This window comes from Rutidosis leptorrhynchoides, chromosome 8 (genome assembly GCF_046630445.1).
Source record: "Rutidosis leptorrhynchoides isolate AG116_Rl617_1_P2 chromosome 8, CSIRO_AGI_Rlap_v1, whole genome shotgun sequence".
NCBI classification, from domain to species: domain Eukaryota; kingdom Viridiplantae; phylum Streptophyta; class Magnoliopsida; order Asterales; family Asteraceae; genus Rutidosis; species Rutidosis leptorrhynchoides.
In genome coordinates this window covers 63792136-63808344 of record NC_092340.1, presented here as the reverse complement: position 1 = coordinate 63808344, position 16209 = coordinate 63792136, and the positions used below count along the sequence as shown (strand labels likewise).

The 16209-nt window shown below is 34.7% G+C and overlaps 1 protein-coding gene across 1 annotated transcript; it reads left to right on the top strand.

The window, feature by feature from the left end:
• The first annotated feature begins 12130 nt into the window (after nt 1-12130).
• On the top strand, nt 12131-15839 carry LOC139862045 (uncharacterized). The gene is made up of 10 exons (XM_071850593.1): nt 12131-12502; nt 12784-12858; nt 13033-13086; nt 13316-13394; nt 13471-13598; nt 13707-13790; nt 13903-13986; nt 14284-14435; nt 14540-14690; nt 15276-15839. The coding sequence occupies exons 1-10, from the start codon at nt 12152-12154 to the stop codon at nt 15609-15611; spliced, it is 1494 nt and encodes a 497-aa protein (XP_071706694.1). The 5' UTR covers nt 12131-12151; the 3' UTR covers nt 15612-15839.
• Nucleotides 15840-16209: the final 370 nt, after the last annotated feature.

Below are 16209 nucleotides of genomic sequence, written 5' to 3'. Positions count from 1 at the left end.
GGAACATACCCAAACAGATGTTCAGAACGCACCGTCTGGTAGTCAACATACACCGGTTATGACTACGGAGGCCGCTGTTCAGGCGGGATACACGATATACCCTCCACCTATATCCGGCGAACCCTTTCAGAGGTACAAGCCGATATATTCAGACGGGGTCACACCGCCAAGAGCAAACTCACCAGTCACAACCACGCGGCTGGACTTTTCGACAGTGGATCCAAGGGTCATCTTTGCAGGCGTTGGCGGTGGAACAACGGGGCCGCATGTGGTTTGCTGCGGCCAGGTACCTATTTACAGTACCACTGTTTCAATACCTCTGCATACGCAGAGCATTCAGCAGAATTCGTCATTTACACCGTTGCAACCTTGGCAACCACCGCTCCCAGTTTCACAATTTTTAACTCCTGCGGATGCGCAGGCGTTACTTAATAGTTGGGGATTTGGGGTCATCCCAGATGCGAACTCTCATTGGGCGCCGATAACAGCGCAGCAGCAAAGCACAGCGCATACAGTTGGGCTTTTAAATGTGTATCCTCAAGTTTCGCAGATATCTGCGCCACAGGTTTTGCTTCCTTTACAGCCGCCTGTGTACTCTGCGTCTTCAAGTTATCCCTCTTTTCCAACGCAGCAGCCTTGGTCATATCCGCAGACGCAGGGTCAACCTTGGCAAAATGTTCAAGGGCAGGCAAATCTTGCAAGTCAATTCATGCAGGCCGCACCTCCCGATATGGTTCACTTATTTTCACAACCTGACTTTGTTCAGGACATGATGAAGCGTTTCTTTGCAAATTTGAAAGGGGATCCTGTTAAACCACCCTTCGAGCTACCGACTACCTTTGACAAGTTTCCTCCGCATATATCCGCCTACCCGTTTCCATCAGCACCAAAGATACCTAGCACGTTGGGTACTTACAATGGCCTGACCGATCCAGATGATTTTTTACAGCGCTTCGAAGGCGCAATGCGCACTCAAGGCTGGGTGGATCCGGTTGCGTGTCAGATATTTCCTATGACACTACAGGGTATTGCTCGTGAGTGGTTTAATAAGTTACCGGCGGGTAGTATTGCCGGGTTTATGGATCTGCGGACAAAGTTTTTACTGCAATATCAGAATCAGAGACCACGCAAGCGCACTCACATTGAATGCCATGACATCGTGCAGAAGTCCAAGGAATCTTTGGGCGAATTTCTCACAAGGTATACTAATGAGTGCCTGCGTATACCAGATCTCAAACCAGAGCAACAGATTTCCGGACTCATACATGGTATAAACTCAGAACGTCATCCAACACTGGTAAGGCGTCTGCGCCATACAGTCCCAACAACTTATGCTGAGGCGCTTAATGAATGCCACGATTATATGCGGAGTGGCGAAGATAATGACATTCCAACAGCTAGCACACGCAACGAGAGGAAGGACGATGATGATCGTTCGCGCGATCAAAATCGTGGTAACAACTCTCGCGGAAGGTATCCTAGCGGTGGTCCTATCAGGAATGATAAAGGGAAATCAAGTGGCAATTATCGAAACAATAATCAGCGCGGCATCAACAATCAGAACTATGCGCTTCTTAAAAGCTTATCCAAAACGCCCAAAGAAATTTTGGCGACGGAGCCAGTATGCGCGACCTTCGCGGTCCCAACTCCGCTTACAGAATTTGGTAAGCGGGATAAGACAAAGTATTGTGAATTTCACGATGATTACGGGCACGATACGAATAGGTGTAAAAACTTGATGGAACGGGTACTGGAGGCGCTCCGTGCGGGTAAGTTAGATCACCTCAAACCGCCAAAGAAAGATAAAGGGAAAGCCGCAGAAGAGGGGTCAAAAACTAAAACCTTCGCGTGGCAGAAAGTGGATAAGACCAAAAATGCTGATTTAACCATTAACATGGTTGACGCAGAGAAATTAGGTCAGCGAAGAAAGTATAACGATCATCAGGATTGGGAACTTCTTCCAATCACTTTCCCTCCTGTGATGTCAATTGACAGGGTGAATGAACCTATCATTATCAAGTGCCGCATTCCTTCTTGCGGGGTGCAGGTCAAGCGCATGCATGTCGACACTGGGAGCGGCGTTGACATTATGTACGAGCATTGCTATCAATTTCTTCCCGAACACGTGAAGGCGCAGCTACGTCCGTCTGATATCACGCTGTCTGGTTTTTCCGGAGAAAGCTCATGGCCCGTGGGACGGATAGAGTTATTAATAGAGCTTGAAGATGACAGGAATCCGCAGTTAACAAGGAACGAATTAGTTGACTTCTATGTGGTTCGCTCGACTTCGCGATATAATGCGCTACTGGGAAGAAATTTCATACGGCGTTTTAACATCATACCTTCGGTAGTGCAAGGTTTGATTAAGTTTCCTACTAAGGGAGGAGTTGCCACAATGGCGTCACATCAAACGATTGAGATATGTGCGTCAGTTGTGCAAATTAACATCCCTAGCGTCGGGGAGCAGATTGCAAGCAGTGCGGTCATTGCTAATCGCTTGCATCCAGATAAGGGTATAAAAATCGGCGCAGGTTTATCAGCTGAAACCAAGGCTAAGTTACATGGTATATTGTCCGCAAACGCAGATGTTTTCGCATGGCGCGAATCAGATATGACAGGTGTCCCGCGGGACATTGCGGAACATAAATTGAATGTTAATCCATCGCTCACACCTGTTAGACAAAAGAAGCGGCATATGGCTTTAGACCGCAGTGATTGGCTATGCGCAGAAGTAGACAACCTTGTCAAAGCAAACATTCTACGCGAAGTGCGTTATCAAACATGGGTTGCCAATCCGGTGTTGGTGAAAAAGGCTGATGGTAACTGGCGAATGTGCGTTGATTTTAAAGACATTAACAAAGCATGTCCTAAAGACAATTACCCTCTCCCGGAGATAGACTGGAAGGTTGAATCTTTGTCTGGATTCAGATATAAGTGCTTTCTGGACGCATACAAAGGTTATCACCAAATTCTAATGGCTGCGGAAGATGAAGACAAGACTGCTTTTCATACGCCGCAGGGTATTTATTGTTACACAAAGATGCCTTTCGGCTTGAAGAACGCGGGCGCGACCTATCAGCGTGTTATTGACCTATCAGCGTGTTTTTTCATTTTTCATTTCATTATCATTTTACATTTCCTTGTTTTTCCCTAAACCTAATTTCTCTCCTCTTCCTCTTTTCTTTTTTTCTTGGCCGTCACCTTCTCACCATCATCATCATCAATTCATCATCAAATCAAGCTTCGATCATAGGGCTTTTTACATAATCGGATTGCTCTCGTTCTTCTCTACGCGTTCATATAAATCAATTCTTGATTAGGGTATAAACTCTAACCCTAGCTTTTCAATTTTTCTTTAACTTTTCTGTTTTTATATGTTATAATGATAGTATGATGCTTATATGTTATTGTATTGTTGATTGTATGCGTAGAAATGCTCGTTAATTCATGTTTTCGGTTTGATTAATTTGGGACAGCAGCTTGTTTGTTATTTTCTGGAAATTTAACTGTTATAAAAGTGAAATTAAAGTGTCTAGATGAGTTCCTCTCATCAAGACATTAATTTTAGACTCCGGATTCATGTCATTTCGATTCCCGGATGTCTAGTTATGATTAAAATGGTGTTATGTGGAGATTAAACTATGAAAACGAATTGAACCAGGTTTGGTCCGACTTTGTGACCATTTTTAGAGTCCTTAGGGTGTACTAGTGTGTTAGGATTGATGATGGGATGAACTTTCATGTTCGGGTCATCAAAATCCGAGCCACGGATCACCCGTTATGACTAAAACACGTTTTTGAGCGGATTAAAGGTCCAAACTGATTAAGAGCTGTAAGTCACGACTTGGTGACTGTTTATGGGATGTTCTTGAGCACACTAATGTGTCGGGTGAGTTGGTTAGGCGAAGATATATATATATATATAAGACTCGCCAAAAACCGATTCCCGGGGCTCAAGTTATGACCCGATGAACTTTTAATTAAAACTTATGGTTAATTATTAAAACTTATGATATAAATAATGATTCTCATTATTATTAAATTACTTATGATATAAAAAAAATTATTATAACTTAAGACTTATGATATACATTTATTATATCATTTAATTATTACTTATGATTTAATTAAACTTTTAATTAAACTTATGATTAATAATACTTTTATTATTAATGAAAAATACTTATGATAAGTATTAAACTTATATTATGAGATTATTATAATAAGACTTATAATAAGGATTAAATAATTATTTAATTATTATAAGACTTAGTTATTATTTAATTATGATTTAATTATTAAATACTTATGATTTAATAATTATAATTAGAAACTTATGGTATGATTAATAATTCATTATTAATTAATAATACTTACGATATGATTAAAATTTATTATTAAATAATAATACTTATATTATGTCTAATATTTAATTAATTAATTAAATACTTAGGTTATATTAATTATATCATTTAAACTTATGTTAACTTAACAATTCATTTTAATTTAATTAAACTTATGTTATGACATAATTATACATATTTAACTTTAATAAACATTATAACTTATATTACTACTACAACTTATACTTTTAAAATTAATGTTGACTATGTTTGATCAAGGTTGACTTTTGAGTTGACTTTCGGTTGACTTTGACTTTCAGTTGACTTTTGTTGACTTTCTAAATAAGGAAACTTTCCTAACTTAAAAACTTTCTAAAAATAGAAACTTTCTAAATTTGGAAACTTTCCAAAAATAGAAACTTTCCTAAAATAGAAACTTTCCAAAAATGGAAACCTGCTAAAAATAGAAACTTTCTAAAAATAGAAAGTGTGTGTCCGTACACTGTTCCATTCAAATCGATGCATGCTGAGTATTGTTCTATGTCTACTTGCAACATGTACAATAGCTATCATACTAAGACTTGACCTAAGTTAGTTATTTATATCGACCTGCTTTATTTATAGGTCGGCGTTGTGATCATTCCTGATCACTATACTCCATTTGCTGTTCGCTTATTTGTGTTGGTTACTTCGTTACTATTAAGGTGAGTTATAGTCCCATTTTTCTATTTAAATCTTTTGGGATGAGAATACATGCAATCTATTTTATATTTTGGATACAAGTGAAGGTTGGTTTAAATTATTCATTGTGAGTTGAACAAAAATATTCCCTAGTTTGGTAACTGTAATCACTGGTTTCTACTGGTGAACGCGAATCCTATGGATAGATCTATCGGGTTTGACAACCCCATTTCGAGCTAGTCGCGCTAGCAATTTATAATCGGAATGTTTAGTACTTCGTATTTAGTTGAAGATACACTTGTTCGGTGTATATTATTTATTGTGTTTGGCAAGGGTAAATAAAGGGTTAAGTGGTTACCAGGTGGCTCACGGAAAATGGAATAATATTTTTATATGTTTTCGAGCATATAATTTTGTGGTCCAAAAGGGGTTTTTATGTTTTCAAACATAATTTTTTATGGTTTAAATTAAATATTGTTTGCAATATTAAACCTATAATTCACTCAACATTTTTGTTGACAGTTACTCGCATGTTTTATTCTCAGGTTCATGATTGATTGCTTTCGCTGTACTTAGAGAGTCTGCATATTTTTGATGGCAGCTTTTGTTAATCATTAACTTGCATTCTATTTTTGATACATTAGATTGTGGGTGTTTGTTGACTTTGTTTTGGTCAACTTTTGATTAAGTAATAATGTATGGTTTTTCTAAACTTACATATTTTGGTAGGTTTCCTTTATAGGAAATCATTTTTAAATAAATAATGCAAGGTTATTTGTCAAATTCATATAGAGTTATGATCAAGCTGTGGGACCAAGATAACGATGGTCGTCAAGTGTACTTTGACGGGACGTTTCACGTTGCATTCAATTCGATGAGTTCAATAAAGATTATGATTAAATAAATGACAGATTAGTCATTGATAATTTGATATATTAGGGAATGATATGCACGCCCGTTAACTTTCGATGAAATGAAAGTTTGTCTTTTAAAAACGAATGAAATATTTGTAAAATGTATCATTTAGAGGTCAAATATCTCGCGATGTAATCATATGTTATTGTATTCGTTCTTATGGATTAGGACGGGTCTTTACAATATTGAAATTCCATTGTCATGATTTGAAATTGCAGGCCAAACATACGAAGGCTGATTTACTGGTCACTTCACACAACAGCTGCAGACCATCCTCTTTTCGGGTTCTATGAGTTCTGATAATGAAGGTGCATATTTCTAATTTTTTTTATGTTATTTGTATGTTGTATGTAATCTGGCAAGCAAGTGTTTAATATATTTGTTGTATCTTGCATTTCTCAACTCGGTTAAAGCCTTCGCTAATAGGTTCACAGCTCTTCATCTTCCTCTCAACATCTTACATTTTGATGCAAGTCCCCTCCTCCTTAATATGTTTCAAAAATATATTCAGTTAATTGTGTAATTATCTAAAGGTACCAAATTTGACCCATTTATTTATAAATTGCTTATTCTACTACGTTGTTGGTTATAGATTACGGAGTATTATCTTTTCGAATAGTTTCACAGATTTCCTGGTAAAAGAATATAGCTAACTCGCTCAAAAAAGTTTGCACTTCACATATTGTTTGCATCTGCATCAAAATTTTAGTTTTGATTATAGCATATTAATATCAAGTGCTTAGTAAGTCTTATTCCTCTTATATCTTATAATAATGTTCTCATTAAGTTCTTAAAATCTTATATGTACATCGTTTATGATGATAAATTTGTACTAATTTCCGTTTTATTAATGTTTCCAGGACATCCATGGGTTGTTAGTGTGGGTGAGACTAGATTAATGGCAGGCTTTTAAATTAGAGCAAGATGTAATGCATTAATGCTGGACTGCCAGAAAGATGTGTAGCCATGTCATCCCCCGTTTTGCTATTAGATCAACTAGCAACCTTTTATTACCGTATAACAAAAATTAACATGGTTCACCATGCTTAGCACTACGACATGTACCACGAACCCGTTAAGAATAGAGACCTTGATCTGACTGCTCAAAAGGTAATTTCAACCTTCTAGATTATTCAATGTGTTATAGGGAATGTTATATATTTATGTTCGTGTTATACGCCTTTGATTATGATGTAGGTTATGGTAGTCACTTTGAAGAAATTGCTAAAAAGATTTCACTACTTTTACAACAAACAGGTTCATAGATTTTATGTTGTTAGTGATATTGATCTCTATCCATTTGATTATTGGAGCACATGACATGCAAAATGGGTGTCATTGCGTTTATTGCCATAAAATCTTCTTATCAAAAGGGTGATGGTGGCCATTTTACATTCAGAAGAACTTCATATTTAGTTCATTTATTCTTCTTTATACAAAAATGATGGGTCTAACGATGTCTGTGTTGACTCGGTTGTCCATTATGAAACGGATGAAATCGTTCTAAACAAGCAGGGTGGTCAGCCACGCGTTGCGGCGGCCACCCTCGTAAATTTTTTTTTGTAGCATCCAATTATATATTATAATAAGAATATAATAAAACAAAGCAGTTAACGTAACCTATAAGATAATAATTCGTTTTAACATATTAAACATCTAATACAATTGCAAAGAAACATATTATTGCAAAGAAACATATTGTCATATATTACTATATAGGTTGTAACAAATTAATTATCCTGAGCTATCCAAATTATGTTGTATAATATATATATATATATATATATATATATATTTTTTTGAGATGTATCAAATTAATTGTTATAAATAATTACTATATAAAACGTAAATAAATTTTTATACACGTAATAAAAATTACTCCATATAAATTAGAAGAATGATTTAATAAGGTTTGAAAATTCAATTTAGAAAAGAATGACCCAATTTTAATGTAATTTATAATGGTAATTGAAGTGTAATTTGTTTTTTTTTTTTTTTAAAGGAATATTTTATTAATGACTTCAAGTCTTTAATTGGAGCAAGGGCTATATCTATGTAGTTAGTATTAAAAAAGTCATCACATGCTCCCTTCTCTATTCCTCTTACTTGAAAATCTACCAGTCTTATTTTGCCTTTTCCATTTGATTCTCTGGTCTCCGGTCTTCTTCTCAGATAACCATTTACAATATCTTCTGACTTTTCTTCTTTCTTTCCTTTTTCCGTCGCTGATATCTTTTGTTCCCACTAAAGAACACATCTATACTACCTGAGAAAACTCAGAAAAAGTGGCGGGAGAAATTTTCGATGACCTATGTGTGTGGCGTGTGGCAATGCGCTTCAGACCGATTGCTGGTAAAAATTGTACGTTCGAAAATATGCTGCGAGTTAATTTGTGTAGGTGGTGTCTTTTTATTTCGCTAGGAAAATGAAAGTATTTGCGTTCAAAGTTTGGGGGTGGGTTTATGAGGTTTTTTAGGTCTAAAAGCTATGTGCGTAGGTTCTAAAAGCTGAGTTGCCGGAAGTATGGCGGTTAGAATTGTTGGAACAAAGACGAAAATAGTTTTGGATGAAAAAAAAAAAAAAAAAAAAAAACCACAAAAAGACAAAGAAGTTACTATTGAAAAATAGTAACCATATTTGCTCAATTGTAATATTATTAATGAAGCCCAAGGCACTTAAGCTTGCTTGATACTTTATTAACATTTAGTGACAACTAGTTGTTTACCCTCGCTTCGCGCCGGGAATTCGGTTTTCAATGTATTTTATTGCGTTTAGTTTAACGATGATGTCGTTGAAGCGCAACTCGAGTCGAACTAAAAGGTATAACCCGTCAAAGATTTAAATGTTATTTTAAATTAACAATATATGTGCATCTCTGCGGGTGGAGAAAAATATAAAGGAAACCAAAAATGAAAAAAAAAAATTGTTACAACGGGTAGAGAAAAATATAAAGGAAACAATCGGTACTATTCATATTTTTTGCCTAGTAGATATTTGCTGCTGCTAATTATAAAGAAACCATCGGTACTATTCATATTTTTTGTCTAGTAGATATTTGCTGCGGGTGAAGAAAAATATAAAGGAAACAAAAAAAGAAAAAAAATGGGGAAAAAAATTGTTACAAAAAAAAAATGCTACAGTACCGTGAATAGTAATGTTCACGTGAATAGTCTGTTCACGTGAATAGTGACCGGTGTACAACCATTGTTGCGCGGTGGACAAGTGATTAAAGCGTGCGAATAGTAGTATTCGTAACTTTTGTCTGTTAGTATATATGTAAATGTAAATGTGTTCACTTAAAATTTGAACTTTGTAAACACATGTGAATGAAGCTGTAGTTTCTAATTTTATTAGAAGACTTGATTAGTTAGTGAAGTTTATGTTACTTATTTTGTTCTTTCACTCTTCTTCTTTTCAGACTAAGCCGATACCTGGAATTTTTTTTCATGTACTTGATCCAAATACATGCTTAGGTCATTTGATAGTAAAATTGGGTAATGGTCGATTTAACACAAACGCTTACAGATATCCGCCGCGAAGCGCGGACCCCTACACTAGTTCAATATAAATATGAATCTCACTGAATTTATTTAGTAAAAGTTTAGTAAAGGTAATAATATTTATTAATTATTTTTGTATGTTTATTTTATGACGAATATAGACAGTAAAATATATACTTTTTTCTATATTTATTTTTATGTTATGTATAACTTATCAAAAGACTTGTTTATAACATGATTTTAACTACCAAACTTCACAAATTACAATAATACTCTATAGTTTAATGGGTTTGACTATCTTTTGCCCCAAGAGCATAAGATAAAAGCACTTAAATGCATTAAAATTTTCTTTTATACCTCAAATCTCATTTATCATATTCATTTTTTTTTTTCAATTTATAAAGTATGATTCACATTAATCATGTAAAATTATATAACTAAATGTGTTTATCTTTTTTTCTAATTTAAGGGTGTGTTTGATAAAACTGAATGATTTAGCGCTGAAGGGTTCAGAATCTGAATGGTTCAGAGCCTCTGAATAAAGTCTGTTATGAATGAAAATAAGTTGTTTGATAATCGTTTTATATATGAACGATATGAATTGAATAAAATTACCTTATTAACGTGTTACATGAATAAAAAATATAATATACTTTTGGTTAAACGTTCTGGATATGATTTGAAAAGAATATCACAGAAAAATTAGTTTCTTAATTGTTAAGAGAGTGTTTCAACTCTGAATGATTAAGCAATTCTAAACCATTCAGCACCGTATGTCATTCAGAGGTCAGAAACAAACACGCTGAATGCTGAATAATTCAGCATTCAGCACTGAATCATTCCATTAAGAGGCAAACAAACACACCCTAACTTGTATCAAGTTACTGCTCTTATATCATTGTCTTGCTTTCAAAAAAATAAAGTACGTTATTCTTCACTTGTAGTCAACTTGGTTAATAATCACATGTTAAGATTTCAATTATCATCTCCAAAGCAACTCACGTAACAAAATTACCATCCAGGCCTAGCCTGGGTGGCCACCAACACTTCCCATGAAGGTGGAGGTCTCGGGTTCAACTCCAAGGGGTGCCCGCATTTAATGACCAAAGCTGGAGGATGTTTTACCCGGTAGCGGTGGAGGGTTGGCTTGCCGTTTACACGGAGTTTACCTGCGGTGGGGGGGCCAATGTGCTCTGGCCCATAGTGGGGTTCCTCGTTAAAAAAAAAAAAAAACTCACGTAACAAAATCTAGAAGTACGAAGTTAGAGTTCCAAGAGTCCATAAAAACGAGAGTATTGTTTTTTTTTGTTCCATTAGATCCACTACTCGGGAAAATAGTCAAATGGGAACCATATAGTTTTGTACGTATCCTCGATGTACGTATTGTAATTATAAACTATTGAAACAATGTTTAATGTATTAAGCGAAACCATCTCCCGCAGCAACAAGGGGCGGAGTTATTTGGGGGGCAGGGTGGGGCGCCCGCCCCTAGTCGATTTTGAAATTTTAGTGGAAAATTTTTAGATTATTCGATTTTGCCCCCGGTGGATATTTCTTTCCCCAAAACCTAAATATTTTGCCCCAAAACATTCAAATTTTGCCCATAATTCTCCAACATTTGCCCACAAACCTTCAAATTTTGTCCAAAAAATCTTCATATTTTACCTAAAAAAACCTTTATTTTTTGCCCCAAAACCTCCATATTTTGCCCCAAAAAATTGCTACGGTTTTAAATGTTTTTTCGCTCCCGGTGAAAAAAATCTTGCTTCCACCACTGACAGCAACGTACATAGTCTCTTTGCTCGTTATCATTATTATCTTCATGGATAATCACCCTAACAAAGTTTAGAAATATGAAATGGAGTTCAAGACTACAAATAACATGAATAACTGAGCAAATTTATAAGATTTTCTTTGTTAACTTCTAATAATAAATTTCAATTAATCTTTGTTCTCATAAATGAAAAAATCATCTTTTAATGAAAACTTAGCAATCTATTCTTGAAGCTGAGGATGTATTTGAAAAATAATAATTACTAAAGCTAAATAGATTTAATTCTGAAATGTTTTGAAGTTAGTGTGAACCATAATAACATGTTTGATAATAATGTTGAATAAACTGTATGAATGTTGTAAATTTACGAAACCCTTTAAATAAATAATAATTAAATAAAAAAATGTAATTATTTGATAAAGTGTTGGGCATAATTTAAGGATCCTATAAATTGAATGAAGATATTGAATAGTTATGAGAACATTTCAACTTTGAATGATTCAATAACGGCGTCACTTGTCATTCAAATGTCATTAATAAACACACCAAATATTAAATGGTTCAATATATAATGCTGGAACTTCAATAATGAGACAATCAAACGTGTTGCGATTATGAGGAGTTGGAATCAATTTTTATACTCTTTTTCTGAGTCAGGCCCAAAAGAGCTTTAGCTTGCTGCTGGACCTAAAAATGCAATCTTTACTACCGGGCCAATGATACCTTACAAGTTACAACTGGGCTCTGCTACTATTCCCAAAAAGAGCGTTTACGTTTCTTTTCAATTTTCAGTGTTTTTTAATCTAACTTGGAGAAAAAAGACAATAAATCAAAAGTAAAAGGACTCAAAATGAAAATACTCTAAAAACAAATTAAACCGTATCCCTGACACCGTAATCCGCCTCGGAGCTAAAAACTCAACTCAGCTCATCTCAACGATGCTCAGGACAACCATGGCTGCTCTGTTTCACCCAACTATAAAATCACACTCACACTCCCTACACATACCCCTACGATTTATAATTCAACAAACCTACCCTCAAATTATCAAGCCAATTTCATCAATCAAAACACCTCGTTCAATATCATCAACAGCAACTCCCCTAACTTCAAACGAACCGGTTTTTGATCTAGACCGGAAATATCTATCATGCTCGATGCCTAACAGTAATCGACCGCTCAAATTGGCGGTTCTGCTTAGCGGCGGCGTTGATAGCAGCGTCGCACTTCGTCTTCTTCATGCTGCCGGACACTCCTGCACTGCTTTTTATCTCAAAATTTGGTTCCAAGTACGTGTTATATATATTATGCGTAAATTGTGTGTATATATTAATTAGTATATGTATATATGGCTAAGTTTATAGAACAGTATGTAATTTCGAATGTAAGCCTTATTTCTTGTTGTTTAGGGTTTAAAATATACATTTTCGTAGCAATTGAACGAAATTACTGTAATCAAATTAAAATCTACATCTATAATCATTTTTTGTAATTTTATGTTTCTTCATTTTATCACTTTGAAATTAAATAATTAATTACTTAGTTTGTTCTGATACTAGTACTTTTGTAGGAAGATTTTGAAAACTTTTGGTCTGAGTGCCCGTGGGAAGAGGATTTGAAGTATGCAAAAGCTGTTTGCAATCAGGTAGGTTTTTTAGTTTCTTCATATAGTATATTTTTGATTATTGATATGTTACACGGACGTATTATTATTATTATTGTTTCTGCCGTTTCCTCCAACGTCGATGAGTATTCTAAATCTAAATACAAATTATTGATGAGGGATATATATTCACAGTCTGTTACAAATGTGATTCAGGTTGACGTACCACTGGAAATTGTACATTTGACCGATGAATATTGGGATAAAGTTGTAAGTAATTTATTTTCTCGAATACTATTCCGTTATCATTTCTGAGGTAAAATAAATATTTATATCGTTACACTGAAAATAATCAACTAGTGTATTATATTGACAGACAACTAGGTGTGCTCATTGGACTCTGGTTGTTAAAATAACTGTATCCATTTCGATAAAAAGATGACGACAACCAAATATTCCATTTCGTTACACTGAAAATAACTGTTGCTTTTCATTGCAGGTATCTTACATCATTGACGAGTATAAATGTGGCCGTACACCTAACCCTGACGTTCTATGCAATACAAGAATCAAATTTGGTGTGTGAGTTTGCTAATCATGCTACTTAATTTTTTCCTTGTTTCCATTTGTACTTAATTTCACCTTTACTTGTAGGCGCATTCATGGAAGCCATTAGTAATAAAGATTATGACTATGTTGCTTCTGGACATTATGCGAAGGTTGTTCATCCTGTTACAGATGAAACCAATGAGCTTTCATTTCTGGAACTCTCAAAGGATATGGTATAGATATTCCAGTTATTCAAAAAAAAAAAAAAAAAAAAAAAAAAAAAAAACTTTTGTGTGCAAGTTTCGAGTTACTCATACACAATGTAACTTATTATATTTCAGGTCAAGGATCAGACCTACTTCCTTTCGTATCTTTCGCAGGCTCAGCTTAAAAGACTTGTGCTTCCCCTTGGATGTATTCCAAAGGTAACTCTTTTCCACATGAAAAGTAGTGGGCCCGTGTACATGATATGAATGTGTATGAGGAATGTATCGATGATTTATTATCCTAATCATCTCATTCGTATGAACTCATCAGGATGAAGTCCGCCAGCTGGCAAGAAAATTTGATTTGCCTAACCAGGATAGAAGGGATTCACAGGGAATATGTTTCCTTGGAAAGGTATTTTTGGCTTAACAAAAACCGCAGTATTCATCAAGATGTATACTTTTACTGATTTTCTTCTGAATTTATTTGTTTGGTTATTGTGTTTCATGTCCTATATAATTATTAACCGATTTGGCCTGAGAATAGCACAAGATGATAACACGTGGTCCAACCATGAGTTGTTATTGTAAAATAAATAAAATTCATTATACTCTTTTACAAGGAAAGACCTAATGTTGTAACACGGGCTATATAATGTTAAGTGGTGATTTATATACTTGGTTTTGTCATTAAAGTGGTTTAATTATGCAGATTAAATTCAGTGATTTTGTGGGAAGACATATTGGTGAAAAAGAGGGTATAATATTAGAAGCTGAAACAGGGGATTTATTAGGATTCCATAGAGGTTTTTGGTTTTACACAATTGGTCAACGTCAAGGTTTGAAACTTGCTGGAGGTCCATGGTAGTGTGTAAACTATCACTGTCTGCACACATACATACATATACATACATGTAAAATGTGGATTTTGAATATTTATATCATAACTCTGATATGTATTTGTGCAGGTATGTTGTTGAGAAAGATTCAAAAAATAATGTAGTTTTTGTTTCAAGAAACTATTATTCGACCGACAAAAGAAGACGCTCATTCCGTGTTGGATCCTTTAGATGGATTAGTGGATCTCCTCCGAGTGACTTTAACCGGTTGAAATGCAAGGTAACTCTAAACTTTTGTTAATGATTCTAGGTAGTATTATATTTGACCTCATAAATTTTAAATGTTTATCTTCTCTTTGAAGTTGGAATATAGGCGCGCGCACACACACACACACTTAGGTTGCGTTTGATAAAACTGAATGATTCAGCGCAGAATGGTTCATAATCTAAATGCTTTAAAGGTTCTGAATGAAGTTGGTTCTAAAGGACAATAACCTGTTTGATAATCATTTTGAATGAACAATATGAATGATGATGTAAATTTACATGTTAACCTTTTGCATGAATAAAAAAATATAGTTGTCTCATAAGTATTCTTGATATAATTTAAAGAGGTTATTACATAAAATTTTATTGATTAATGGTTAAGAGAGTATTTCAGTTCTGAAACTGAATGTTGAACCATTTAGTATCATATGTCATTCCGAGGTAAAAAAACAACAAACACGTTGAATGCTAAATGGTTCAACATTCAACAGTGAATCATTAAATTAAGAAGCAATCAATTGCACCCTTAGTCACAGTCACGTATGCACGCGCGCGCGCGCACACACACAAAATTCACTAACATTTATAAGTTTGACAGGTTCGACATGGTCCTGATTTCTACGATTGCACTTTGCATATGGAACTTGCTGAGAATGGAACCGAAAACATTGGCACTGTCCAGTTACCTGAAGATGATCAGGGTCTGGCAGCTGGTCAATTTGCAGCGTTCTATAAAGAAAATGTTTGTGTGGGGTCCGGTGTGATCTTGGAATCATGGGATGATTCTGGGTTTCCTGTTTGTGACAAGGCTCGTGAAAATGCTAAAATGGAAGATAAATCTAAGCTTGGTAAACCTGTCAAGATCAAGGCAAAACTCGACGATTGTTTGAAGATTTCAACTGTGAAGACAATGGTGAGGTTAGTTGAGAACTAATTTATGTGCGCTTAGCTACAAATCCATTTATAAAAAGGCAATACTCAAGTTTCAGTGTATATTTTTAAGCTACAAGTATTTGGAAATGTATAATTAGATTTTGTAGTTCATAAGTTTAGGTTGTAGGTCATAAGTTTTAACTTCATTCCAACTTTCCAAGTATATTGACTAACTGACATATGTATTTCTCTTATTCTTTATTTTTATATATAAGCAGGTGTATCATCTTTATATGTACCACTTTATCAATTGCTGAATGTAGTAATAATGCTGTTAAACATATGTACCAATAATTTTTATATAAAATGTGACACTCAGACACTGTCATTATTTGGTCAATTTTACCATGTTCATATGTATATATTGAACTCAATAAGCTACAGGTATTTGAATTTGGACCATGAAATGTAATTTGGCTCACCCAAAATGATACTGTAATATATTTTGCACTAATTTGCTTTTGAAACATGGGTCACTTTTATCACATGTAGTAGTACACAAGAAACACTTTTTAAGATGCATCGAACGAAGATACTTTGTAACTCTTACGAAGATACTTTGTAACTCTTTCTTTGATCTTTATAATCCCGACAGGGTA